Genomic DNA, 26,462 nt, shown 5'->3' with positions numbered 1-26,462 from the left:
TAACTATATTTTATACCATCATAAAAATAGAAAGCAAGTAAAAAATCAACAGAGTCATGCCCTTTCTTCTGAATGTTACATTCCTAATCGTAGGGTGACATGATTCCCACTTCCTATCAATTGATTGCCCAACTATCGTAGTTGTGGCTTGTCCCCGGATAGGAAAGAATCCTTGGTTAAATCGCCCCACAAGCTGCGCACGGAAACTCAACCTTCACATCCGCGGACACTTTGGGAGGACGGCGCTGAACGTTGCGCGCCTGGGTACGACCTTGTGGGGTGGGTTGAGTATCATTATTTCCACTGCCTGAATTTTGGCTTTTATTAGGAGGCGCAGAATTGAGTGCAGTAGGGACATGATGAGATCGAGCGACGGTGTGGTAGGGTGGAAGTGGTAGAGGGGGGCTGCGGGGCGGTAGAGGCGGTAGAGGCGGTGGTGGTGATAAAGGGGGTAGGGTGGAAGGGGTGGAAGGGGTGGTAAGAGGGTAGAGGTAGAAGGGTGGAAGTGGTAGGAGGGCTGCGCAAGCAGCAAAGCAAGCGTAAGCGAGCGTTTGATGCTTGTTAAAGATTAAAACTATATGCAGAATACATCATATAAATATATATGATTAATTCAGAGAATGATTGCTTGGCCTGATAATTCACCTGAAACATGAAACTCATGATTTTAAAATGATTGAATTGAATTGCAGTGTAGAAGATGTCAGAGAAGAAATATCATTTGATTTCATCAGAGAGATCTGTGTGTGTGACAGCTTTGGCCTTCTCATCATATAATGATAATAATAGAGTCACTTACATATGTACAGTGTACTTGATTTAAATACTTGCTTTGACAGGCTTTCGCCTGTTCTAATAACTTATTCAGTTAAGAACCTCAGTTATAACTGCTTAATGAATGAGAGTTTAAGTTTCAGCTTCATCTTCAAATTTTTTTCAAAAATAATCTTATTAAAATAGATAATGAAATTTTTTTTAATCTGTTTATTAAATATGTTCTTAATATTATACATCTTACAGTATCTGTATTCAAAAATTTTCGGTTTTCAAAACAATTAATTACAAAGCTGCTGCAGAAACATACTGTGTTCAGACTTCTCAAATGTTATTGTAGTTCTGATAAGTCACAGGCTTCAATTGTCTCACAATCTTTTCAAAACTAAGTTTAAACTTATCAGAGTCAAAGCCAGCTTCTCTGACCCTCTGTTCTCTCTGTTTGAGTGTTAATTTCTTGTGCATGGCACAGAGTCAGTGAAGAGAATTAAAGACTATAAACAAATTGACTCTCTTTGTCAGTGAGATTAGATCTTAGAATGAATGTAATGGCACAAAGAGCTGTTGTAAAAGAAATGGCTTCATCAGATAAACCTGACAGGTTTGAAGAGCTCTATGGCATGGTGACTGCAATAGCGGGTGACTAGTGGGTGATGAGGGTGATTCAAGAAGGGCGAGGAGGGTGAGCATGAGGTGAGGCTGGGGTGAGGATGTAGCAGCGAGGGACTGGTACTAATACGGAAGAGGAAGATCCAAATCTCCGATTAACTATGCAAATAAAAGAAAAACAAAAAATCAAATGAAATGAAATGAAAATGCCATGTATAAAATTCCATATCTATCTATCATCAGTTCGTTTTCCGCATAATACCCAAACAGCGCCATTTCCCATTAATAATGCTACCACCTTTCTCTCCCACATCCCTGCCACGGCCGATAGTCCCAGCAGGAGAAACGCTACTACTCTCAATCCACTTCCATTTCACTCTGGAACTAGAACCAGAACGCTGTTGAGACTGAGCCTTTGTCTCCTTGCCGCCGCGGCCGCCGCCGCCGCCACCGTCCTCGTCGTTCTGGTCATGGTCACCGTCAGGCACATCCATTCGAAACCGCCGAACACTGCCCTCATACATCTCCTTGGCCCCCTTCCCCTCTTCGAAGAAGGGTATCCGGCTCCCGCCCGGCTGGCACCAGCTGGGCGCAATCTTCCGCCACATACCCCTCACGCCACGGGTTGAGCGGTCGATTTCTTCGTACTCGCGCCTGCGGGTTGATGGGGATGTCCAGTCTATGACTGTCGCGGGGATGGGTTTGTACGGTCCGTCGGAATCTGCCTGGTGCAGAGCAGCGGTGGAGGTGGCGTCGTGACTTACTGGGTCCCAGGTGCGATGTCGCTGCGTTCCAGGGGTGGAATTTCCGACGGGGGATGATAGGGAGGTGGGTGATGAAGGGGTTGTTGATGTTAGGAGGGGTGCTAGGGATGGAGATGCGGTGCAATATGATTTGCTGGTTTCAAGGGATGTGATTCTGTTGGTGAGTGCGCTGCTCTCCGTCGGCGAAGTAAATGATCTGTCATGTGTTTTTGACCTTTGCCATGAATGTTTCGAATCGTGGGATCCTCTGCCGTCTGCCGCGTCTGGCTTGCTGCTGCTGCTGCCGCCGCCAGCTTCGAATACACGGCAGCTATTCCTATGGAGCGATACAAGATCTTCTTTTCTGTGGTATGGATCAGAATCCCCCTTGCGTAGCTTTGGAGAGTGGATTTGGGCATAAGTTCCGGCCTTATGGCTACTGTGGTACTTCGACGACTTGCGGCGGGTCGCGGATGATGATCTGGATGTAATTTCCTGAGATGATGAGCGATGTCCGCCCGTTGAACAAGAAGAGGTCCTAGATCTACTGGCACTCTGTTTCGATTCGGTGTGGAGGCGTTTTCTGGAACGGGAAGGTGTATTTGACCGGGCTGACGAGTCTGCTGGCGTCTTGATCAAACGCTGCGACTCATCATGGCGTGTTTCATTGCTCGTTGCGGAAAACTGGGTCCCTGGCGTCAAGGAACCTAGTTCTGATATTGCTGGAGAACGACTCTGCTGCATGTTGACATCGGTAGCCTCGAGAGCGGGATAATACTTGGGTTTGGCATGGGAACTGATGCTATATGATGATTGTGCTGCGTTTGGTTCAGCAGTGTAGTGCGCGGGCACGAAGGCATCAACGGTAGCATAGAGCTTGTCATTGTGCTCTGGATGTGGGGGGATATATAAAAAGGGCGAGGTGATGCTGTCCTCACGTATATGTACGGGAGAATGGCTTTGATGCTGATCGACCTCAGAATCACTCCCCGTCTTGCATGTGAAGGTACCCATGCTTAGTCAGGGCATTCACCGGGCTGTTGGCTGCTATACGATTCGGTATGGAGTGAGATGCCCGAGAAACTGGGCAGCAAAGATATTATTAGCAGATGGTGTCTGGAGGCGTTTGATGCGCAGACCATCACATGGCGCAAAATAATTCCGTCAAACGTACCAATTAAACCGCGCATGCGCAGTTTCAGGTTGTCTCTGGACAATGGAGTTTCGACCACGAGAACTAGCCACTTATATATGAGGTAGATAACCCCGCGTCGTTTATGCAGGAGTACTCAGTATAAATAAGGTAGGGTAAATAGGACAGACACAGAGAGAGGGTACTTTGAAAGTAGAGCGATAAAGGCACAAGATGTAGAAGTTCAGAGTATGTAACTTATATGTGCAGAAGTTCAAACTTTCTTACTGGAGTTCATATGGGCGTTTCCAGTATCATGGTATATTAAAAAGAAAAGATAAAAAGCAGAAAGAAGAGAATGTGAAATATAGAAAGCTCTATGTGATCAAAAATGATGCTTAAAATATGCAACAAACAGGAAAAAAGAAAGATCACTATCTGAACAGAATGATCAACATTCTGAGGTCTGGTCACAAAAGAGAGAAGAAAAAAGAAAGAGAAAAAAAAAGGAAAGGCCTCTTGCAGCAGGGCGGCAGACACCTGTTGTGGGGGGGTCAAACAGGTTGGACTGAGTCTGGTGATATCAGTAATAATAAGAAGTCATGAAAGAAATATTCGGGGTTGTCAAAGGACATACATATATATACGGAGTGGAGCGCCCACCAACAATGCCTAAGAATAACCATACCATACCAACACATTTATTATTATTTATCCAGAACAAGAGTCCCACAAAGGGAAAAAAAGGAAAAAGAAATAGTCAACGAAAACTTCGGCATATTCCCAGGTCCCGCTTTTAGTTTTTGTTTTGTAGCCCTCTCTCAGGCGCCCATTGTTGCTTCATCCACAACGGTCCACAACCGGTTGATTCGACAGCATTTTGTGGCGATTTGCCGCCAGGGTCTTTGAAAATGTGACTACGGAGTATGGGTCCTGGGAACGAACGGGGACCACGTTATGCGCCCGGCGAGCGACGCTGGCGAGCAGCTGCCGGGAACTTATAACTTATTCCTCCACATGAGTGGCCAGAATCGACTCAAGGCGAGGGCACCAAAAACAACAAAGCCGGCTGGTCGAAGGCGCGCTGGGTTGTGGACCGTCGAGGCATTCGAGAACCAAGCAGAGGCAGAGTGTGTCAAATAATACATGGTCATTCGGGACCTTATCTGTGGCTTGTTTTACAGAATAATGCGCCACCGTTTGTTGGGCCTTGCCGGGGGGGGGAGTCAAGATCAAACCTCATAGAGTCATTACTGCGTAGGTCGTTCGTTGACTTAGCGGGGGGGGGAGTTAACGAACGGTAAGTTAGAACTTAACTGATTATTAGAAGAAAGTGAAACTGAAACAGATCAAATTGGCTTGAACAAATGGAATAATATCATACATAAATAATCCATGCTTGTTCTGCTTTTGTGTTGCCCGGATATAAAAATAGAACGTCAATCAACATGGGGATAACCAAGCTTGCTGCCAATTTCATTCATTATTCATTTCTCCCGCCGAAACGAACACTGACGGGTATAAGTTAATAATAAGAATAATGTCCCACTGAGCAATTGCAGGGACACCGCCGACAATAATAATCCTCATTTTTTTTATTTCCTTTTGCCGCAGACTGAGTGGGTTCGATTGACGGGCCAGTTTTGCAGCTAGAGAAAGAATAGGCTTAACCCAGCCACACCGCCAGTCAAGGAATCCACAGAAGAAAAGCTTCTGAGAGCGGTGACCAGCCGCTTGCAAGAGTTGGCCCCCGCTATCGTTTAGTTACGTTTGTTGGCAATATCAGCGTGTTTTTTCTCAGTATGGATTGAATTTGCACCCCTTTTGGCTTTTGGTTGGTTAGCAGAGGTTGGGTTGACGGCAAAAAAACCAGAACGCCCAAAGCTTCAATAATAATAATAGTTAAAAAGACTGTCTATCACACTGTCCAAGTGTCCACCGCCTTGACAATCCCCATTTCATTCCGAATCGATAATGGATTTGACTGGGTTGCTCCTCGTCAAAAAGCATACGAATTGTTTGTTCCCACTATACGGAGTACACATCCAATCAACAGTACTCTGACACCCTCAAACGGCGCCCGTGTGAATACCTATAAGGTCATGGCTGCTGTGTATTTATTCTGTGGTTCAATTCGTGCTTGCATCTCTGCATATAACCGTTCTCCCCTCCTCTCTCTTTGCGAAAACTGACTGACCTGCCTTGGCTTTGGCCAAACAGTAGGTAGGCACGGCACGGCTGCTTCTTCCGATTGGTAAAATGCAAGGGCATTGAATACCGGAATATTAATATTATTATAGGAGAAACATGAGATCGTCACAGGGGAATGGGATGGTTATGTTATGGCATGGAACAGATAAAATTAAGGGACCTAAATATACAGAGAAGAAATTAGAAATTAATTTGAACAGTGAAATAAATACTGCAGAAAAGAAACCCCCTCCCCCCAATGCTATCTATCTCTCTGATACTTTGCTACCCTCTCTCATCATAGTTATTAGTAGGTTTATGGAGTATAGTATGTGTACATATATTCAACCATAGACCTCAACAGACGTTCCTACACTTACATATCGTCCAAAACCCCATGGGCTGTAGGGAGGAATCGAGTTCCTTGCATCGTCGTCATTGATAACGGGAGCATAAAAAAAAAAAAAAAAAAAAAAGATATTGGTCCGGCAGACACACCGGATGGATGGGCGGGCCTCTTGAGGTTTGCGGTTGTGCATGTACCAGTAGAGGGATATTATTAATACATACAATGCACTGTACATGGACGTCTTATGTCGAGAGGATAGGAAATTTCGATAGTTGTTGAAAGAATTGTGTGTTTAGTCTCTCGCATATTTTTTTCGGGATTCTGATTGATTTTCTATACGGGCATCACCAGAAGCGGGGGAGCGAAATATTTACTTGTAAACTCAATGGCTCTGATATTTTCAAGGATGTATGTATTTCTCAACTGATGTTGATTGTTATTCAGCTATTTAATGCTCATAAGTAACGCATATCTCATATCTCTCGAGCTCAACTATCGTCTCCTTTGCCTACGCCAGATTGCATGGACCCTATCATAACAAGTCACAAGCAAAGTGAGCAGGGAGTCTTATGAGAGCCAGCCTCACTGATAATAGTTTTAAATCTTCCTCTGCCTACCGGGATCTCTTGAGATAGACATGGTAAATATGCGTGCGGACCAGATATTATGCATTAGAATCAGCTACGGGTGGAACACCTATGGAGAGAGCACACACTCTCCCTGCTACGCTGTTTCCCCGCGATATTTTGCTCGTTTAATGACCGACACATGAGAGAGTCTGAGGTAATGAGGTACGACCGGTCCCATAATAGCTAGGTGTAAGGACACATCATAACTGAGCATGTGGTTGGTATCAACCAAATAGCTGAGGGAATATCGTATCATATATGACGAGGTAAGATGGGAAATCTAGCCCCTGCTCGTCTTGCGTTCCTTTTTATTTGTATTTTTTATCTTTATCTTTATCTATTTATTTATATATATATATATATATATATATTTTTTTTTTTTTCACGCCTGGTACCCCTTAACCCTCTCCAAATACGCCCGCCACCCTTCCTCCCGATACCTCTGAACCGCCTCCACAGGATCCAACGCGGCATATATACCCCGGCCCGAAATGATAAAATCCGCACCCCTCCCCACCGCCGACGCGGGAGTCTGATACTGCTGCCCCAACGCATCCCCGCTCGACGACAAATTCACCCCCGTCGTAAAGACCACAAAGTCTTCTTCTTCTTCTTCTTCTTCTTCTTCTTCTTCTTCTCCTCCTCCGTCTCCTTCTCCACCGCCAACCGGCAGCACCTCATTAAGCGCCCTCGTCGCCACAAACCCCAGCACAAACCCACGATGCTTCCTAGCCGCCTGCACCGACAACTCCGTATAGGGTCCCGTGGCCATCGAGCCCTTGGACGTCATCTCCGCCAGGATAAGCAGCGCGCGCCCCTCGGCGGCATACGCTCTTTGGAAAACGGGGGAGGAGGCGGTTTGGGCCAGGGCGTCGACGATGCCCGGGCCGGCGAGCATGGCGCAGTTGACGATGTGGGCCCATTCCGAGATGCGCAGGGAGCCGCCGTGGTATTGTTTCTGGACGGTGCTGCCGATGTCGACGAATTTGCGGTCTTCAAAGAGGAGGAAGCGGTGTTTTTTGGCGAGGGCTTGGAGGCTGGTGAGGGTTGATGGAGTGAGGTCGGTGAGGATGTCGATGTGGGTTTTTAGGACGGTGATGTAGGGGCCCAGGCCTGTTTTTAGGAGTTAGTCTTATTATTGTTATTCTTCTTCTTATTAATATCATTTTATTATTTCTTATTCTTTCATTATAACCGTTTATGTTTTTGGGGAAGCTGTCTGGTGGTTGTAGAAGGAGATATTGGAAAAAAAAAAGGGGGGGGGGGGAAAGCGGGATAATTCTCACAGCCCCTCAATTAAAAATGAGGGGAGGGAAAATCTTTGAACGTACGGTCAGCTAGATCCAGCAACTCTTTCGTAGTCGTCACATCGGCGGAGACCACGACATTTGATTTCTTATCCTCTGCTATTTGGAAAAGCTGCTTGGCCAGTGGATTGCTGTGCCGGCTTGCCCGCACGGAGTATGGGAGGTGAGATTTTGAAGACATTTTTTTTCCCTTTCTCTTGGAAGAGGCGGGTTGAGATGCGCCGGGCGAAAAAAATGAACACTCGCGTGGTTTGATTTTATTTGCGCTTTTCTTCTTTTTTTTTTTTTTCTTGTTCTGTGCTCTCTTAAACAGCTTAATCGGTTCGTTCTTCTATGGGGAATTTAACAATGAGAACGCTGCTGGACTATTTATTTATTGAGAGTTATCTGAAAGAAAGCTTCTGCAGCTTGATTGGCCAAACGCTGGATTGTAGCAAGGTCAACAACTCCCCTTGAAGCCGAATAAATGAGCAGTTCTTTACATCTTTACAAATAAAAGTTAAACGATTAAATAAAAAGTAGAAGAAGGTTCAGTAAGTAGAACAGAAATTCTGTTCTGACACATTCATGAATTACTAACTAGAAAGTTCTCAACATACAGTTGCTAAATTTCATGAAGAGATTCAGTTGAAAAATAAAATAAAAATAAAATAAATAAATAAATAAATAAATAAAAAAATAAAAAAAATAAAAATAAAAAAAATAGAGAAGTTCACTTGAGAGTGTTTAGATAGTCTCTGAAAGTTGTAGATTAAACATCTTCACCGAGAGACAATGGTGTAAGAATATAGACTGTCAATCATTCATTCATATAATCTCAACATATCACTTGGAATCAATCTGAGTAAGAAAAGGAAACTAATTAGTGGGAATTTGAGAGTAATATTATAAACAATCAAGAATAGAAGTGCAATTTCATGAGTATCAAAGGTGCGCCCTAGATGCCTCTGATAAGTGATCATGGCATCTGTTTTAGTTCCATACATACTACTCCGTACCGAGCTACCGATGCATCAACACGCCTCTCCCCGACCGTGAAGAAGGTTGATAAATGGGCACAGTTGCGTAAGCAATAATAATAAAAATCCTCCTCTGGATTATTTCGTGCGTCCTACTTGGTATATGCGCACCCCAGCAGTCACTCGCTTAATGAAAGCGTGCCGTGGAACCTTCTTAGTTCTGCTTAGTGTACACATAAGGAGTAACTGTCTAGTGAATTAGGGATAAAGGTGTTGGTGTTAGTATTTATCCTCGACGAACGCGAAACCACGGCTTAGGATATTGAGCGGAGAATCTCAGCCAGTGCGCGCGCGAGTTTCGGGAGATCCATCATCCTCAAAAGTCGCGACCCTGCTGATGAATCTTGACCCAGATTTTTAATTTCGATCTCATATCGGTTATAGCAACTGCCCCATATATCCACTAGCATATTATACATCAGCACGGCAAGTGGCTTCATGTTTTGGGAAATTTCTTGGGAATTGCCATGGCCAGGACGATTTTCCATGTGTCCCCCTGGTCATGAAGCGTGTCATAGATGCGATTATGTGCCTCGATAAAAAGCTAACAGCCGTGGCACGAAAGTTTACTGACTCCAAGGTAAGAATAGGCTTTGGCAAGGGATGGGTTCTCCGATTCCGATGCTGGAATAAGCAAGAGAAGTTTAATCTCGCAGTGGGTTACCAGATCTGTGCCTATCTGGTTCTTAGCATATATACGCTGTATCCCGTGTGACAGTTGATACCTTTAGTAACTTTTTCTCCTGCCTAAGGCGGGTTTCTTTGCGTAATTTGTTTCGTCGTGACAATGCTCTTTCGAAAACGTCTTCCCAATCCTTCGCATTTTTGCGGTATCGTGTGGGCTTTTGACATGGTTGCTGGAACAGCGTGGAGGTTGAATTCGTAACGGAAAAGATGACGGCATTGAGGTGACCATGAGACCTTCAGAATGTTATCCACTTCATTCATGGCAACAGCAACAGCAGCCTTCTTGAAATAGGATTCCCAGTGGTGGAAACCGCTTAACTGCAGGCGCTCGTCAGGTGTAAGGCCATCTTCTTTGGAGATGTATTTCAAACCATCTTGGCACATGCGGAACAAAGCAATCATCAGCTTCCAGGCTTCTGCATCATTCTCGTCTGGTTTCCCATAGATGGCACCCTGGTTTCTCGTAAAGTACTTTTCTAGTGCAATGATGGGCCTTAGAAAACTGTTGCAGGGGATGGTCCTCGTCAAACTCGGTTAGGTCGAGCCCTCTAAAGAGCGAGAATCTGCCATTGACGCGCGTTTGAATCCTAGCGAAGTTGAACTGGAGACACTTCGTTCGGAAGTTGAAGACGAGATTCTGAAGTTCTCGGTTTTTTATTTCGTGAGTGGGAGTTGACTCCTCACTACTTGCTGGATATAATTTGTGATAGCGAACGGATAGATATCTCTCTTGGTGCTGTCCAAATCCATTTTGCATGCTCCTCACATGTTACGGTCGGGACAGTCGTATTGCTACTGATCTTAATGGTAATCTTTTCTGCGGTTGTATCGACACGGAGAGCGGTGGCAATGACCTCATGGTTCGCGTTAGAAACGAGGAGGCCCGCGAGCGAGTCCAACAGCTTGGTTATTTAACTTCCCAGGAACGGAACGCGGGTAGGGGAGGACAGAGGTACTAGTTCTTCTGTGTCAAGGGAGGACCTATTTATTACTCGGGAGCTGGGCTCTGTCTCACTTCTCCAACTCTCCTATGGCGGCGATCAGATTTTAGATATCTGAGGCTGTCGCTGGCTCTTCAAAGGATTTCGGTAGGCGCATGTCGTCTTGCTGGCGTTGCTCTATAGCTCTGATTTGCGCAGTGACATCGACCTGCCTCAGATACCCCAGCCATATTATTGTCTGGTGGGGGGTCTGTCCACTGAACCCTGGTCATGATGGATATGTGTACTACTATATATATGTGTACTTCGGCCACTTGGAAGTTTAGGAATCGGTGTCGAAGCTTGACCCGATACGGTAGGTTTTTGTTTTTAGACTGACTTCGCTCTCAGCACGTCGTAACCAGGTGTATAATTGATAAAGTTGACTCCCCCCGCCTTTATCAAGCTCAAAAAATAAAATCACGCCACAGCTTCAATTAGCTTCGGTTGACAAAGATTTAAGAAAAGTGTAGAGTGAGGGGTTGCAGATTCAACATTGCCAAGGATTCAATTGTATGTAATGGATGAAAATATAAATACAAACCCTTGCACCGGTTCACTCCACTTCTGAGTGAAAAATAAAAATATTAAAAAGAAAGAGAGTAGAAAGATAGAAAATTTTCAAAAAAGCACAGCCTTACGATCCCCAGAAATTGTCTCCCTTCACCATCGAAAACGCAACACCAAAAGCGCTAAGGCCCCAAAGGCCAAGCTGCGCAAACGTATGCAGCGCACCGATATATCTCCCCTTCCCGTACGGCTTGTCAGAGTATACGTAGCCGTACATATACAGGGCGCGCATGACGATCCAGGTGCCGGTCAGGGCGATGGTGGCGCTGGGGTATTTCAGCCCTGCGACGAGGGCGGAGAGGGTGGTGAGCGGCATGTGTTCAAGGAAGTTGCTGTGGGCGCGTTGGGCACAGTTGAATCTGTGGGCGGCGGGCTGGAGAGGGGATAATTGGAATGTTAGCGGTTGACGGTTCTTCTTCTTTTCTTCTGGTTGAGGGGGAAGACTGAGGAGATGATTTATGAGTTGTGCGGATGCAACGTACGTTCTGCTTGCACTCCTCAGGAGTTGCGTAGGCATGGGGATACCTGATGCCAGACTTTTGGCGGTTCTTCCCGACGACGAAGATATGGACGAAGTTGAGGAGGGGGATGACTCCTACGGCGAGGGCGAGGACATTGCTGTTGGGCGGTTGTTTGTTAGCTATGGATAGCCTGTTCAATTGGAATGCGATGCGATTGTGATTGATGATGATGATGGACGCTGGATGGGATAGAAGGGAGGGAGGGACATTGGAGAAATGAGAAGGGAACGAAATTGAATAGCATTGCATACCCGTAGTTATCTGGAAGAGTGATGGTAGTAACCATTTTTGCAATTGATGCGGGATGGAATTGTTAGGCGAACGATAAGTTAATACTCTGGCAAGATGGATGCAGATGCAAGTGTTGAATTGGTTCTTCGTTCTCCGCACGAGACAGTTGGAGGCGGGGAGGAGGACGAGGCCACTTATATATAGTTACAGCAAAATAATACAAAATTAAATGGAAGTCTCAAACTCTGTTCCCGTCCCACCCACAGGCGTATCGTATGGCAATTGCCATTGATGATAATACTGGTCAGGCTACCTTGGTATATCCACTATCCAACTCGATCTCTCCATACCGCAGCTTGGCGCCAGTCCGCGATGACATGTTCACATCTACCTAAATACCTACAGTATTATGAGGTTGGGGGGTATGTTATGTTACACAGCTTCGGGCATAGTTTGATCTTATTTCGGATTACAACAATGCATGGAATATCCTAGAATAAATTAATTATGCATGCTTTTATTTAATAGCTGTATGAGCTCGGAGCTTCAGTCTTAGCGCCGGCACAACATCATCCCGCGCCCTCCTGCCCGATGGGACAACAAGGTGATAGCCGGGCGAACAGAGGGTGTTACAATGAGCACCCATCATTGATACTGATTGTATTAGCAATCAGGACTTCCTCCTTGAAGATTTTATGAAATAGTGACTTCACATCAAGGGAGAGCTCTATATCTATACTCAGCTCAGAGGGAACTTTTTATACCAACCCCCCGAATGGCCAGGGTGCAAACAAGTCAAACACTAGACAACTTGCTACACGACACGGCCCGTCACTTATCCTCACAAGTTGATCTTTAGTCCCAGGAAAATGAGGTCTCCATACATACATACACCTTTCCCAACAGTGATTCCGTGGCCCGGGAAATCGATGATCTTTCAGATAATGACATCGCTCGTCCCGGCAGTAACGTAATCAACCACCCAACGCCCGCGTATAAGTTACCCAACGCCCGCCCAATCTTCATTTTTTCATCCATCTTCAAACATTCACAACATGCATCATGAAGCAGTTATACAAGCAGCAATTGATGATTTGAATGCACAATTGATCCCTAATTATACTGAGACTGCTAAAAAATATGGAATCAGTTGATATACATTATCATGATGTTATAGAGATGTTCAAACATCAAGAAAGAAAACAAGCTCTACTCACTGTAAATGTAAGAAATCCCGCTCCTCGCGGATCCTTTACCCCTATTCCTATCTCTCGCGTAACCAATAGGGTTAGCGGCCCTTGGCTACACACAACTATATAGACTGGAGTTCGCGAATACTATTTGTAACTCAGCTTGAATGCTATTATATACTTAATCTCTACATTTTATCTTTCTACTGTGAATACTTCTAGTAGCTATCAGTATATATTATATCAAGCTGCAAATACCTGAATAATTGTCTGTGAGTACTTATTCTTATATTTCAAGCTCTATCAGTCAGCAATCATCTGTTATAACTGAAAGAACTAGAAACTTATATACTTTAATCTCTGTGAACTCTACTGCAGATATTCAGAAGTAGCTATCTGAATCATGAATAATCTCTGTAAAAGAAGTCTTAGAGAACTTATTAATTACTCACAGAATATTATTCTCTATATCTATAATAGAGAAACTCTTGCGGTAGGGGGATGGTTCCGATTTTCAAGGCCAATGCTAACATTTTCGAGAGGACAAGGGTTTGAGTGAGCTTGCGCTCGTACGACCAACCGCCTTGCGTGTTATTGGCGTGGTGGATGACCCCCTTAGTTGCATTCTCGGCCACATAGATCCCCCAATGGTACTCAACCGCAGCAACTGAAAGAATGAGATAAATCCCGTTGGCTTCCATGGTGGTATGGGATCGATGGTATGGGGTCAGACGGGATAGATCGAAAACGCTGGAAACCGTCGATTGAAAATGCGATGAGCTCAGGACGTAAAGCCCGCCAGAGTTGTCGGAACGAGGTGTATGGACCGAGACGACGAAGACAGGAAAGGGCTGGACTTTGAATGAAGAATTGGCAACGAAGTATGCCGCGAAAGGGGGGAGTGGATATAGGGTTCTGGATACTGGGGGCAACGGTTGAGTATAAGATTGGAGAATCGATTCTGGTTCTGTTGGTTTGGATTTGAAGACATCCAGGGACGAGGGCAGAGTTAAGGCGCTTTATATAGGCGATCCTGCGAGGCGGCCCATGACTCTCCCATCGGTTGTCATCGTTCAGTAGCATGTACAGAAGAAAGGAGGGCGCAGTCCTCAGTGGAGACATGAAAGAGGACAGGCGTACGTTCCTTGGAGAAGGTTGTCGGCGCGTGCGGTATCCAGTAAAGCAATGGGAACCAACAGATGGTGTTTCCCACCATGACGCAGAATGCGCCCTGGACGTTTTGGGACAGGGGTATTGCCATCTAAGGGTTTCCATTGGTAGTGAACGTGAAGCGCTTGCCGCGATCGCCTGCGCCGTTGCTATCGTGTTTTGTGTATGGCCTCTCGACGGCCAATGAATCTACCGCCGGTAGCATATGAGCGCGACAGGTTATATTTATAGGTGCATTTCCTATAAATGTAGAAAGAAGAAATGCTGATGAGTTTCATCCTTCTTTCAGGTTATGAAGTCTAAAACCAATCCTAGCCAAGCCTGTTGGGGCAGGGGGTTATTCTGGGCACTGGCCACTTGAAATCATTGATTACGGGGAATAGTGGGTTGATTAATCGAAATCTTCCTTTGGTTTCTTCTTTACAATGGTCAGCAATGCTCAACACCATATCTGAAACTGAAGTAGGAAGCGCTTCATGCAGCAAAAATGTAGATCAGAAGGGACAGGTATGGGCTTGGAGTACCCGTTCAGCTCTCCATTCATCAGGGTATTCAGGGAACGCCTTTTTCATCGTTTCCAACCAAAGCTGCCATCCGTACACAACATAGCACGCCTTGCTGTACTCCCAATACTCAGGATACCAACCTGCAAATTCCCAATCAACAAACCCAGATAATCTACCACTATGTACCAGCACGTTTCCTGGCTTGAGATCCGCATGCGTGAAGAAAACACGGTATGGCCGGGAATGTACCTCTGCAACCAGAGCTCTATCAGCGTCTTCTGGTGGAATCAGGCTAGAGATGCTCATGAGACGCTTGTTCAGATCCTCAATTTTGTTGTAGGGTCCGTTCCCGCCATTGTCATGGTCAATTCGACTCGCGACACTCTCCACCAAAGTGGGCTGCAGATAAGATGGGAATAGGGATTTGGGATAGATCGAATTTGCTCCACATAATCCCTAAAATCAATGCTGAACTGCTCTAGTTGTTCAGCATCCATCAACGGGAGGCATTTTCCCGCAATGTCACCCTCGATGCGAGTGGTCAACATCCAACACTCTTCTGCTGCTGGTAACTCGATAAAATCAAGAACCCGAGGTGCATTTAATGTGGTGTGTTTTGCCACCAATTCAAGTGCACGCGCTTCGTTCACGAGACGCTGAGACGGGGCCCGTTTGAAGGGTAGCCGTTGAACATTAAGCACACCGTAAGTCCCGGTACCGTAGAGGTATGTACCAATTGGAAGGAGAAGGCGATAGAGAAAGAGACGGGCGGATTGTGGGACAAGATGGTAGAGTTGAAGTATTCTCAAGGGCGGCTGAGACGACGCGCTGGAATTAGCAAAACCGTAGGTGATAGGAGGTGAAAACGGGAAATTTTGACGTAAATACCTGGCCCATATTTTCAGAAGATCCTTTGCTCTCCACCGAAAGAAAACTTTGTTAGCTGGCCAACCGCTGAAAATCCTTTTCCCCCTTTTCGTCAAAGCAGCTTTTGTGCCAAAGCAAACTGAATGAATCGGGGCTCTCCAATCGACCGATAGCCATCAACAACGTGATCGGGTGAGTGTTCTCTCTGTAGGCTACTTGGGGCAAAAGAGCTCAGTCACCACCAGCGCTGCTGGTAGAAGGGCCGATCAACCCCCGGGACCCCCAACACTCTCCCACAGGGGCCACGGTAACACCAGGAGCGTACTTTTTCATCACTAGTTACCGGCCTTGCTCACTGTGGACGCTCTTTCAAGAGGCTCACCCATAATAAAACTATCGTCAAATATTGGATGGAGTGTCACAGCAGATGAAGGTTGCAAATCAGAAACATGCCTATCTTCATTCACGTGGGACCAAAATCAAACGTTCCGGAAGTCTACCGATATTTCACAAGGTCCAATATTGGATATCTGGTTATGGAGTTCATTGATGGCATTTCATTCGAAAATATCATGCCCCAGGAAAATCCTGAAGTCATTCAAAATTTGGCTGAAGCAATTATACGGTTTCGCTACGAAAGTTCCACCAGACTTCCCAGGGCCTCGGACTCGCGGGATACCTCGAGGGTACCTGTTTTCTGAGGACGGGGCTGGAAAATCACTCAGCTCAATGAAAAGTCTTAATTCATGGCTGGGTGAACGTGCCCGACTTACTGCTTCGGAAACCGCATTTGATTTTCAACTTTCCGACTTTGTGTTCTGCCATATGGATCTTAGTCGACGGAATATCATTCTTCAAGATGGGTGTATTTATCTTTTGGACTGGGAATATGCGGGCTTTTATTCTCGAGAGTTTGAAAAATACTCCATCCTATTTATAGGACAGAAGGAAGACCCCAATTTCGCATACAATCTCACAAATGCGCTTGACTCTATATATCAAAAAGAGGGTATGAAAACTAAAGATGGACATATAATTGGACTTTTGGATCGAGTTTATCAGAACAATTTGAAATATATTTTGTATGTCTCCTCAGAAAGCATTGATGACACTTGAACTAACGAAGTCAACAGTTCCAATCCACCGGAGATAGACTGGGAATCAGTGAAGCAGTTTGATTTGCTTATTTGATGTACCATGTGTCGAGTAAATTTTACATCAGCAATCAAATAGCTCTAGTAAAATTCACCAATTTCCATTGGATCTGGGAGCTGCACAATGTGTCCTTGGGCGTTTCTATGGTATCGATTTTGCATGCGTTGCATGAACCCGTTCCTCTCATTATCGGAGAGCGGAATATATCCTTGACTCGTCATATCCAAGAAGACCGTTCCCCTATAAGATACGTTAGATGAATCAAGTTTCAAGAAAAAGGTTCTGCTTAGCCGACATACATACACTCAATAACGACAGCCATTTCCAGAACCTGTCATTTGATACCTGGTGCATCCCTTCACCTGAATCAATTGGAGGCAGTGCCCTACTTTGGGATTGGCGCAAGTATGATAATCAAAGTATGTAAGCCTTGAGTCTGATAGGGCATAGGGGTGCAATGTCGCGCTGAAAGTCCCATTTTCATCGCCACCATTTGCAAGAGACATGTTCAAGCGAACATATGATGTTTCACCCTGGAGAATCAGGTATATTGACCAATGGTTTCTGCTTTTACCCATGGTGTGAACCACAAATCTGACCTTGGCAACAGTCATATCGTTAAAGTTCATTTTTGGCGGTCCAAGAGACTGTGGTGCAAAAGACCAAAGCGGGGGAGGATGAAGAAAGCATGCGCTTTGACAAACTTTCCGCCTGACAAACCTTCAGATCCCTGTTTGACGCTTACATGAATTATACAACAACCCTCTGTTCATGGTATTGTTCAGTACCAATAAATTAAACTCTAGGAACATGCGCGGTAATCTATGGTTTAGGAAGTGTCTTGGCAGCGAGATGTGGTTAAAATGGAACCCGAATTTGGTAGCTTCTATGGCTCATTTTGTTGAACGGTGTAAAGTTTGCTTGATTGAAAATTGCTAGACGTGAACGACATGGACGGCGTCGCGCCTCTCGTCTGCTGGGATGGCTTCAGGCCACATATACAGGAGCTGATATATAGTTCTACAGCTATAGCTATACTGACACACACTATGACCTTTGAGGCTGTTCCAATCAGAGTCGAGAAGGTGTCGCATGTTTTCCATGCAATTACCCTCGAGGGGAGCTTCCGCGCGAGTAGTCTCGCTCGTACTGCATCGTTTTTGTCTATGCTGCCAGGGATTTGAGTTCCTGCGCCAAAAAGCAAGACTGCGCTCTTCAGGTTTGGACACGTAGCGATTTTACGTTCGCGAGTTTTTTTTTTTTTGGTTGCCGGAATGATACCCTTTGTATCACGCATCTGTTCCAAAGACGTACCCAAATGGTAGTAGGCTGCTGAGATTGGGAGGGGGATCTCGGGTAACCGAGCATGAACAAGAGCTCATGTCTGGAGGGCCTAGGGTTTGTGGTTCCTGGTGTCAAGTTGTTGATATTCGTTTGCATCGAGTGTTTCAAAACCAGCAGCTAGCATAAACTAGCCATCATCCCTCAGGAGACCTAGCACATTCCCGATGTTGGTTCTCAAGGATGCGACAAGAGCTCGTCCTGATTTCTCAAAGGGATTGCAAGCCTGGTCCATGATGCTCTGAAATGGGTCAGGTGAATCCACGTAGCCAAGTAAGCTCTTTGACAACGTCCTCTGCGGTGAGAGGCACAGCTCTGCCGGGAGGCCCATGACCCGTTCGACGCTGCTGATACTGTGCTGGGCCACTTGAACCACGATTTTGATATACAAGTCGCCCTTGATGGGCGGTAGGCCGCTAATATGAGTGAACCCCGGCAAATTCTCAAAGAAGCCGAGGATATCATGCAGGCCCATCAAGAACCGGTAGACGTGAAAGAAGATGGAGTCGTATATCTGTAGCAGTTGTATGTGGCCAGACAAGCACATGAGCACGACCGGTGTGTTCAAAGGCGACGATCCGTGATCCTGGATTGGCGAGATGATTTGCTTGACAATGGCCGCCAATTTGGAGGTACTCTCCAGGGCCCGGAGGATGGGGTTCACCTGCAGATCCACGACCTTGTCAACACATGAATGGATGAGATTTGGAGGGGGAATGCTTAGAACGAAAGTGTCCATGTGCGAAAGCTGATGGGCGATGTCTTCGTTGAGGCGAGCAAGCCGGGCGAGGGCGCTGCTCGAGCCGAGACACGGCTCCGACAGTCTACTTGCGATGTTAAGGGCGTTGCCGGGTAGAGATTGAAGCTGAATAGTAGGGTCAACGCAGAAATCTAGACTGTTGTTACCAGGCAGAGCGGGAAGTGATTTTGGCGCCGGCTGCTCTCTACCATGCAACCCATGGAGGTCTGCTCCAAGGGTGAAGGCGCCTGGGTTGGGACCATCGGCAAGGTTTGAGAGCGGGGCAGTGTCGTTAGGGAATCCAAGAACCAGGGCATCCACGACTGCGCCCGGAGTCTGGCTGCCGGATACTCCCTCGTCGAAGAACATGCTATATAGTTCGGAGTCCACAGTGAGGGGGTCGTGGAAGCTATCGAAGCTGCTGTTACCTGGAGTCGATTTTGACGCAAGTTCCTGGAAGGATTCGGTAGGGGTTTTGGGCTCTGTTTCCGCAACGGATGCGGGGGACACTTCGGGCACAGATTTGGGTGCTGTGGCAGCTACAAATACTGAATGCCGTGGTCGTCGGGGTCCCCGTAGCTGATGCGTGTTGTTGGGCCTGGTGGGAGGGCGTCCGAGTGGTCTTGGAGCGCCCGTTACGCAGGATACGTCAGCTCGGACACAGCGGACGCAAGGTCCATTGTCCAGGCTTTGCGATCGCAAGCATCGCAGCTTGTGTTCTCGACATCGGTCGCATGCCGACCGCTTAGCAGCCGGCCGCCGCTGGTGTTGCTGCATGGTGGTGATGGTGGTCAGTCAGGTTGGTACACACGCAAAGGGCGATGGTTGTTTGGGTAACTAAATGAACCGGAGTATCTTTAATCCGTCCCGCATCAATATAAACTACCTACGAGGGCTCATCAAGTTTACATAAACATCTCCTACTAACTATTATTTTACCTATGTGTTGCATGATGAGTGTGAATTGATCTGCCTCCATGTTAGGGGCACAATATGGGCTAGATGGCACTGCCTTGAATGCTGCTGCTTCTAACCTCCGATCGGCGCATTCACGCATTCGGAGCCTTGAGAGTTGACCATCTCTACTTACAGAGAGGTTTATATTATCCCATTTTATCTAATACTAAATATCCTCAATCTCCCGACCTGGTTTTCTATATGGTCCATTGCCGGTTTTATTTCGGGGTAAATGCCTCTTGCGCCGTTCTGATGTCGAGAATGTATCTTACTTGGTCTCCAGCACAGTAGTCTTGACGGCATGATATGATTTATACCTCCCAGATATTTGTCGGCAACTAAGGCAACATTTCTTTCTCTGAATTCCCCTAAACTCTGCTTCAAATGTCGAAAAGCTACTCTGAGCTGCATATCGCATGATCATAGGTATTGAGATCCATGAAGGATAGCAAAAGTGGACATCTCTCTTTCAATCTCTCTCTCAGCAGGAGCCAAGCTGAGGAAAGACTCACTTTAAAGTGGCAGGGAAACCAATGCTGATTGAGAAGTTACCTGTTTCCAGTCTTGCATACGCAAGAGCTCAATATTACATGAAGCTCCAGATATAACGCCAATGCCTTCTGCCAGCTGCCCGCAGTACACAATCGTCCTTGTCACTCAGCGCTGCAGGTGAACGGAAAATATGCGAGGTTGAATTCGCAACAGGAGGAATGAGCGCTTCTGGCGCCCGCTACCCCGTTAGCTGAGAGATCCATTGTCTTTCACTTATGGGAGATAGGCATACTAGGTACAGACGACAATAGGCTGGTAGTGCTGGGATTCCCGAGCTGGTAGCTTGAAATAGAGAATACTTGAATAATTACAAAGCTCTTGTATCACAAAAAAAGAAAAAGAAAAAGAAAAAAGAAAAGAAAGAGAAAAGAAAAGGAAAAGAAAAGCTGTCTTCGCACCGTTTCCCAAATGGAATTGTGCATCTGGCTATGATGGCTGCGTTAATATTCAGCATGGGATCCCGGATGAGAACCTTACCCCAAAACATCCTGCTCGTGACAAGTTCGCACGCCTTCATGAGGTCCTCTATTGCGAACCTACTAGAGTCCAGAACAGCCTTTAACCTTCCCTGTTCGACTATCTCAACAAGAGTCAAAACTTCATACATGTTGGGAGTATTGGTGAAGAGGATATTGGAGCGATGATTGCCACTGATCCAGGTCAGACACGAGCTGTTCAAGAACCATCGAACCATTTGTCTCAGGACACCGTCTCCTACATGAAAAGCGCCGATGTTGACCAAAGGGGCCACCTGGACAGAGATATCTTGAAGGTTTGCGTAGAGGGCCTGCAATCCATAGGCCGAGGCCAGAGAGCGTGGCAGCAAGGCGTGTTTCTTGTAATCTACAAACTGTGGACAGCAACATGCACTATCATCAGGGCCCCAGAAGCATAATGGAGAATAACGCAGGGTGAAGCATACTTTGTCAATTCCGCATCCTCGAAACAAAGCTTCATTTGGAATCACTCGCAACTCCCAAAAGGAAGGCAACCTAGGGCACGGCACAGCTGCACGGCGATGTGTTCGACAATCCCACTGGCCCTATTGACGAGCACCGGCCGGCACGAACGGACCTTGGTAGTTTGAACCACAGTCGAGGCTGTTAACCCGTTGGAGATAAGTCCAGCGTGCTGACCCAGGCTGAGAACCAGGTGCTCACCAGCGCCGTGCTCCTCGACACCGGGTCCCGAGAGTGACACAACATAGGCCTCCGGTAGAGAGAGTAGAGCTCATTCTGTTGAATTGACTAATTCAATCACAGTCACTCATTCTCTATTTTCAGACTAGATAAGAGATGACTTTTCTGCTCTTTTAGACCTAGTTATCACTAAGACTGATGAGATAACTTTCATAAGAAACTTCGCATGTGCTCTTTCAGAACCCCGGTGCCGCAGAACACAATGCTCATCGGCCCCGTCATGGCCAGCACCCGAGTGCCGGGCTACCGGGCTGCCGTAGCCCTTCGGAAGCCTCGTCCCCCGCGACAGCGACAGGACAACGCGAGAGACGCAGAGCTCGGGGACTAGGGGCGGTGCAAAGGGCAGAGGAAGAAAGACGCCCATGAAGTGGACGATCAAGAATCCGAGCACGACGTAGGAGACGAGGGCGATGATGTTGCTGGAGTTCGGGCCGGCGTGGGAAACGAACCGACAAGCTTGAGGGACGACTTGTAGTGGCCGCGATGCTGGTAGGCCTAGGCTCGCATTGTGGACGGCATTGGTGCCGCGGGATCGGAGCGTACCATGTCTAGCTGTCTATCTAGGATAGATAGCTGTTTGGAGAGACCTCCGAAGGCGAGTGAGCTGGTGTCTCAAAAGGCACGGAGCCGGACCTGTGCCAACGTCAGCTTCTTTGATTGATCATACATGCCAATGCCACACCATCTTAACCTAAGCGCGTCCAGCATCTTAACGTGAGGCGCATAGGCTCGAGGCTGTCTGCAATTTAGTGATTGACCGTATCGACCCTTGTAGCGGGATAAGAGGCCACGGGTGAGGTTGCATGAACGGCGCTACGTTAAACCCTCCGAATTTCCTAATTAGGCAATTTTATTTTTACCCTCCGAATATAACCCCTTTGATCAGAGACCCGCCCGATGAGAACACACCGAATGCACGGATGGATCTCCCTCCACAGATCCGGACCGGGTATTTCCTCTCTCTTCTTTTGTTCCGAGAAATCTGCTCTTGTTCCTCAAGCGATCGCGCCCCCGAAACCAATATTAAGAGGGACGCCAGCAAGCAGGCAAATATCCCGAACCCATAGACATATATGGCATGGCATGATCCGAACACAGACCCCACGGCAAGAACATGCTATTCAAACCAAAGCACTCGCGAGTTACCTAAAACCATGCAAGAGTCTTTGACCAGAGGCGCGGAAGACGACGATGCACCCAGCAGCAACACCATGAATTTGTCGTCAGAGGCTACGACTCCAGAGATTTTAGAAGCTCCAGAGACCCTAGACACTATGCATGTGCCTCCGGTCAAAAGAGACTGGAGATTTTGGGCTCTCTTGGGTTCCATCAGCCTCGCGGGTCTACTCACGGCTCTGGAGGGAACCATTACGTCGACAGCGCTTCCCTCGATTATCGCCGATCTAGGCGGCGGCCACCTCTACATCTGGGTCGTGAATGGATATATGTTTGCCATGTGAGTAACACCTGGCGCTCGAGTGGGAGGAGAGGGGAACAGGCCTGTCTCTGGGTTTAACTAACCAGCCCTCCATTCTTCTCTAGGACGGCGATGCAGCCTCTGTACGGGCAGCTGGCAAACGTCTTCGGTCGCCGCTGGCCCATGCTCATCGCAACCGCCATGTTCGTGCTCGGCAGCGGCATCTGCGGTGGCGCAAACAACATAGGAACGATCATTGTCGGCCGAATCATTCAGGGCATCGGAGCCAGCGGCACCACCGTGCTCACCGAGACCATCATCTGCGACGTGGTGCCGCTAAGAGAGCGCGGCAAGTTTCTGGCCATCGTCATGGGCTTCATCTTCCTGGGTACCGCGCTGGGCCCTTTCTTCGCCGGACTCATCGTGCAGTACTCGACTTGGCGCTGGACTTTCTATCTGGCGCTACCCGTGGGCGGCGCTGCCCTCGTCTCTCTGTTCTTCTTCCTAAATGTCCAGTACAAGAAGGAGACGAACCTGGCTACGAGAATAGCGACGATTGACTGGATGGGGAACGTCATCTTCATAGCGGCCATCACGTCGGTTCTCCTCGGCTTGTCGTGGGCGGGAGGGCTGTACCCGTGGTCGTCCTACCACGTCCTGGTGCCGCTGCTCGTAGGCATGGCTGGTCTGGCGGGGTTCCTTGCCTTTGAGGGCTCTCACCTTGCCCCAAATCCCACCGTCCCGCTGCACCTCTTTTCCAATCGAACGTCAGTCGGTGTCCTTGTCATGACATTCTTCCACGGCATAATCACCGTGTGGCAGCTCTACTTCATGCCTGTCTACTTCCAGGGCGTTCTCGGCTCGTCGCCCAGCCTTTCCGGGCTCCAGATCCTCGCAACAGTCCTCTCCATCCTCCCTGCGGCGGGCATCGGGGGAGGTCTCATGACCAAGCTAGGCATCTACAAGCCCATCCACTACGTCTCCTGGGCCATCACTCTCATCGGCCTCGGCCTTTTCACCCTCCTGGACATGAATTCGAGCACCGGGCACTGGGTTGGCTTCCAGGTTGTCTACTCCATGGGAGTCGGCATGCTGGTTCCCACGCTTCTTCCAGCACTCCTAGCCCCGCTGAGCGAGTCTGACACGGCGCTGGCAACGGCAACATGGTCGTTTGTCCGCAGCTTCGGCATGGTGTGGGGGACGGCCATTCCCGCTGCCATCTTCAACACCCGCTCCGACGAATTGGCACCCAAGCTCATCCAGGATGCCACGCTCAGAGCCGAGTTCTCTGCGGGCCAGGCGTATGAGCATGCTACTGCCGCGTTTCTTGGGACTCTGCCTCCGGCTTCACGTGTCGCAGTTACCCAAGTCTTTTCCCGGAGTCTGCGCCTAACGTGGTTGGTGTCACTCGCCTTTGCTGCTGTCGGGTTCCTCGCCGTGAACCTTGTGAAGGAGGTACCTATGCGGAGTGAGTTAGAGACCAATTATGGAATCGAAGAAAAGCCGAAAACGAAGGCCCCTAAAGCCTAAGAATCTGGATCTTGCAAGAAGTAGCGGCTTTTCTCTGATAACAGTCGCTGTAACAGTCAAGTTCCCGATTTGGGGGATGAACGGTGCAAAGCTAGGCGGTCAGATGAATTTCATCCCGCTGCAGAATAAAAGGATCCTATATACCGTATTTTGTCTGGACTACTTTTCCCTATCTGTCGAAGGAAGGGAGCAATATTTGGACGAAGGGCTCATGAGTCAGTGTATGCCTTCGGGAATTGGAAGCTGTTTCTCTTGTATAAAAGTGTAAATTATATGTTCCGTATTTGGCGGCTGTTTTAAAAGAGTACCGGATAGAGGTTTCATCTTTTTCTCTCAAGGGGAAGTGTTGGGTTTCAAGGGATAACACATCTCCCCCTTAATACGTTCATTGTTGTATCTTCATACCGCTAACTCATCTCAGATCCATCCATCTATCTTGCTGTCTTTAGAGTTAGTTGCGATTCAGAATACGATTTTGAATCTGTTCCTTCCTCAAAACTACGTATTTTCCAGCTGCTAGTCAATGGTTCCTATTTTTTTTGATATTTAACAACCCGCATCGCATGGGGGCATTGTAGCCTGGGTTAGGTAGACTACAAGTGATCTGTTGATGTAAAATATCTTTCAGTTAAAACCTCTCCACATCTCTGCCGGGAAGTACATACCTACATCGGCCCGATTACTCTTACAACCATGGATCATGGATCGGAACAAATTTGCTCATAACCCTCCATTTCTCTTCCACTAAAATCCAATATTGATACCGTACGAGGTCAAGAGCAACAAAACTGTTTTCATGAAAAATGTCGCCTGTTGATGATGACAGCAATTCTAGTTTTCCCATAGAATTGTTTCCCTAAACCATGGCCAGTGATCATCCCGGCCATATTTCGCTGTCTCCCGCAATGCCATAAAGATCTGATACATGCCCTTCATACTCATCGTCGAGACGAGGTGTTGGGGCCCGTACAGCATCTGTAGAAAAAAGAAAGGAAAAAACAAATTAATCAACGCCATTTAGAATATGCCAAGTCGAAGGAACTTACAGTCTCGCCTTTATCTCCAACGAAACACCAATACGCCTTCCAATCAAGGCCTTCAATTTTCAAACATGGCATGGGCTTCAACGGCGCTTCCAGCTTTTCTGGATTTTTCATGGGCCCTTCCAGCCGCTTGCATAGAGCGACCATCCAGACACCTAGTTGTACCATACCGTCTGATCCAGGTAGAGTATTTTGCACTCAATCACTGTCAGCTGGGGCCTTCTTACCCCTAGTCTTGGCCACACAATCTATATAGACAGTTGCAACCATCTCTTTGCAACTCAGCTTGAATACTATTACATATTTGATCCCTATCTTTATCATTCATGAATACTTCTCTGATTGTTATTACATCTCATGTTAAGCTGTGAACACTTAGAATAACCGCTTACAAAGCTCATATTCCTACATTTCAAGCTGCTTGACATGAAATGTACTAGCAATCAGAAGTATTCATGAATGATAAAGATAGGGATCAAATATGTAATAGTGTTCAAGCTGAGTTGCAAAGAGATGGTTGCAACTCCAGTTTATATAGATTGTGTGGCCAAGACTTGCTAACCCTACTGGTTAGGTGAGTGGTGAGAATAGGGGTAAGAAGGGCCCTGAGGAGCAGGGTTTCTTACATACCATACCCCCCCCTCCTCTCTAGAGCTTCGTCCGCGAAGCCCTTCACTGGGTTGACTCTGTGAGTCCATATCCAGAACTGCAGTGATACTCGCTCAAAACCCTTCGCGTCTAAAAATCCTCAGTGAGGAAAAAGCCTGTTACCGCGAAGGGAAAAGAGTCTGTCAGTGCGGGTTTCCTGAGAATCCGTTTGAGAAAGGTAGATACAATAGTCTACTCTTTTAGACGTGAATGGTGGATTCTGGAGGCCTGCAGGCACTAGAGACTGAGGGAATATTTGAGTAGTAGTCATATATGCGAAATAAATGTCAGAAAATGTCAGTCACTCGTAAGAGTGATTCTGTCTCACAGAGTCTGATTGCTACCTGTGCCGACCAATGAAAAAGACACACCCATTCTCAACTTGGACTTCTTGGGCACTGTCTCTA

General features: G+C 47.0%; 12 protein-coding genes across 12 annotated transcripts; 2 read left to right on the top strand and 10 right to left on the bottom strand.

Moving 5' to 3' along the window:
• Window positions 1–1,622: 1,622 nt before the first annotated feature.
• BDCG_00183 (uncharacterized protein) lies at window positions 1,623–3,140 on the bottom strand (the record flags this gene model as incomplete). The annotated part of the gene is made up of 1 exon (XM_045415704.1): window positions 1,623–3,140. One exon carries the CDS (start codon window positions 3,138–3,140, stop codon window positions 1,623–1,625), a length of 1,518 nt encoding a protein of 505 aa, XP_045271591.1.
• A 775-nt stretch (window positions 3,141–3,915) lies between these two features.
• On the top strand, window positions 3,916–4,725 carry BDCG_00182 (uncharacterized protein). The gene has a single exon (XM_045415703.1). The coding sequence runs from the start codon at window positions 4,216–4,218 to the stop codon at window positions 4,399–4,401; it is 186 nt and encodes a 61-aa protein (XP_045271590.1). The 5' UTR covers window positions 3,916–4,215; the 3' UTR covers window positions 4,402–4,725.
• A 2,047-nt stretch (window positions 4,726–6,772) lies between these two features.
• BDCG_00181 (orotidine 5'-phosphate decarboxylase) lies at window positions 6,773–8,274 on the bottom strand. Its single transcript, XM_045415702.1, has 2 exons — window positions 7,758–8,274; window positions 6,773–7,539 (listed from the first exon to the last, which is right to left on the bottom strand). The coding sequence occupies exons 1-2, from the start codon at window positions 7,912–7,914 to the stop codon at window positions 6,809–6,811; spliced, it is 888 nt and encodes a 295-aa protein (XP_045271589.1). The 5' UTR covers window positions 7,915–8,274; the 3' UTR covers window positions 6,773–6,808.
• A 732-nt stretch (window positions 8,275–9,006) lies between these two features.
• On the bottom strand, window positions 9,007–9,192 carry BDCG_00180 (uncharacterized protein; the record flags this gene model as incomplete). The annotated part of the gene is made up of 1 exon (XM_045415701.1): window positions 9,007–9,192. One exon carries the CDS (start codon window positions 9,190–9,192, stop codon window positions 9,007–9,009), a length of 186 nt encoding a protein of 61 aa, XP_045279052.1.
• Window positions 9,193–9,499: 307 nt separating this feature from the next.
• On the bottom strand, window positions 9,500–11,796 carry BDCG_00179 (glutathione S-transferase; the record flags this gene model as incomplete). Its single annotated transcript, XM_045415700.1, has 5 exons — window positions 9,500–9,932; window positions 10,432–10,467; window positions 11,061–11,362; window positions 11,472–11,607; window positions 11,762–11,796. 5 exons carry the CDS (start codon window positions 11,794–11,796, stop codon window positions 9,500–9,502), a joined length of 942 nt encoding a protein of 313 aa, XP_045279051.1.
• A 1,789-nt stretch (window positions 11,797–13,585) lies between these two features.
• BDCG_16064 (uncharacterized protein) lies at window positions 13,586–14,206 on the bottom strand (the record flags this gene model as incomplete). Its single annotated transcript, XM_045425338.1, has 1 exon — window positions 13,586–14,206. One exon carries the CDS (start codon window positions 14,204–14,206, stop codon window positions 13,586–13,588), a length of 621 nt encoding a protein of 206 aa, XP_045279050.1.
• A 389-nt stretch (window positions 14,207–14,595) lies between these two features.
• Window positions 14,596–16,264, bottom strand: BDCG_16063 (uncharacterized protein; the record flags this gene model as incomplete). Its single annotated transcript, XM_045425337.1, has 3 exons — window positions 14,596–15,006; window positions 15,057–15,495; window positions 16,248–16,264. The coding sequence occupies 3 exons, from the start codon at window positions 16,262–16,264 to the stop codon at window positions 14,596–14,598; spliced, it is 867 nt and encodes a 288-aa protein (XP_045279049.1).
• Window positions 15,526–25,201, top strand: BDCG_00174 (methylenomycin A resistance protein). The gene is made up of 4 exons (XM_045415696.1): window positions 15,526–16,556; window positions 16,608–17,174; window positions 17,240–22,873; window positions 22,960–25,201. Exons 3-4 carry the CDS (start codon window positions 22,491–22,493, stop codon window positions 24,362–24,364), a joined length of 1,788 nt encoding a protein of 595 aa, XP_045271585.1. The 5' UTR covers window positions 15,526–16,556; window positions 16,608–17,174; window positions 17,240–22,490; the 3' UTR covers window positions 24,365–25,201.
• BDCG_00177 (uncharacterized protein) lies at window positions 16,710–17,258 on the bottom strand (the record flags this gene model as incomplete). The annotated part of the gene is made up of 3 exons (XM_045415699.1): window positions 16,710–16,869; window positions 16,929–16,960; window positions 17,019–17,258. The coding sequence occupies 3 exons, from the start codon at window positions 17,256–17,258 to the stop codon at window positions 16,710–16,712; spliced, it is 432 nt and encodes a 143-aa protein (XP_045271588.1).
• Window positions 18,101–19,486, bottom strand: BDCG_00176 (uncharacterized protein; the record flags this gene model as incomplete). The annotated part of the gene is made up of 1 exon (XM_045415698.1): window positions 18,101–19,486. One exon carries the CDS (start codon window positions 19,484–19,486, stop codon window positions 18,101–18,103), a length of 1,386 nt encoding a protein of 461 aa, XP_045271587.1.
• BDCG_00175 (uncharacterized protein) lies at window positions 20,428–22,444 on the bottom strand (the record flags this gene model as incomplete). Its single annotated transcript, XM_045415697.1, has 5 exons — window positions 22,051–22,444; window positions 21,566–21,973; window positions 21,293–21,427; window positions 20,617–21,068; window positions 20,428–20,500 (listed from the first exon to the last, which is right to left on the bottom strand). The coding sequence occupies exons 1-5, from the start codon at window positions 22,123–22,125 to the stop codon at window positions 20,428–20,430; spliced, it is 1,143 nt and encodes a 380-aa protein (XP_045271586.1). The 5' UTR covers window positions 22,126–22,444.
• Window positions 24,856–25,806, bottom strand: BDCG_00173 (uncharacterized protein). The gene is made up of 2 exons (XM_045415695.1): window positions 25,411–25,806; window positions 24,856–25,339 (listed from the first exon to the last, which is right to left on the bottom strand). Exons 1-2 carry the CDS (start codon window positions 25,573–25,575, stop codon window positions 25,196–25,198), a joined length of 309 nt encoding a protein of 102 aa, XP_045271584.1. The 5' UTR covers window positions 25,576–25,806; the 3' UTR covers window positions 24,856–25,195.
• Between the last annotated feature and the right edge of the window lie 656 nt (window positions 25,807–26,462).

This window comes from Blastomyces dermatitidis (assembly GCF_000003525.1).
Source record: "Blastomyces dermatitidis ER-3 genomic scaffold supercont1.1, whole genome shotgun sequence".
In the NCBI taxonomy this organism is placed as follows: Eukaryota; Fungi; Ascomycota; class Eurotiomycetes; order Onygenales; family Ajellomycetaceae; genus Blastomyces; species Blastomyces dermatitidis.
Note: the sequence above shows the minus strand (reverse complement) of the source record. Positions and strands in the feature narration are given on the sequence as shown.

Excerpts from the sequence above, each read along its gene's own strand:
- BDCG_00182 (XM_045415703.1), top strand. The coding sequence starts at position 4,216 with ATGCGCCCGGCGAGCGACGCTGGCGAGCAGCTGCCGGGAACTTATAAC.
- BDCG_00181 (XM_045415702.1), bottom strand. The coding sequence starts at position 7,914 with ATGTCTTCAAAATCTCACCTCCCATACTCCGTGCGGGCAAGCCGGCAC. Across the intron at positions 7,540-7,757 it reads GTTGCTGGATCTAGCTGACC|GCCTGGGCCCCTACATCACC; the intron begins GTACGTTCAAAG and ends TCCTAAAAACAG.
- BDCG_00174 (XM_045415696.1), top strand. The coding sequence starts at position 22,491 with ATGGCATGGCATGATCCGAACACAGACCCCACGGCAAGAACATGCTAT. Across the intron at positions 22,874-22,959 it reads AATGGATATATGTTTGCCAT|GACGGCGATGCAGCCTCTGT; the intron begins GTGAGTAACACC and ends ATTCTTCTCTAG.
- BDCG_00173 (XM_045415695.1), bottom strand. The coding sequence starts at position 25,575 with ATGGTACAACTAGGTGTCTGGATGGTCGCTCTATGCAAGCGGCTGGAA. Across the intron at positions 25,340-25,410 it reads TTGGAGATAAAGGCGAGACT|ATGCTGTACGGGCCCCAACA; the intron begins GTAAGTTCCTTC and ends TTTTTTCTACAG.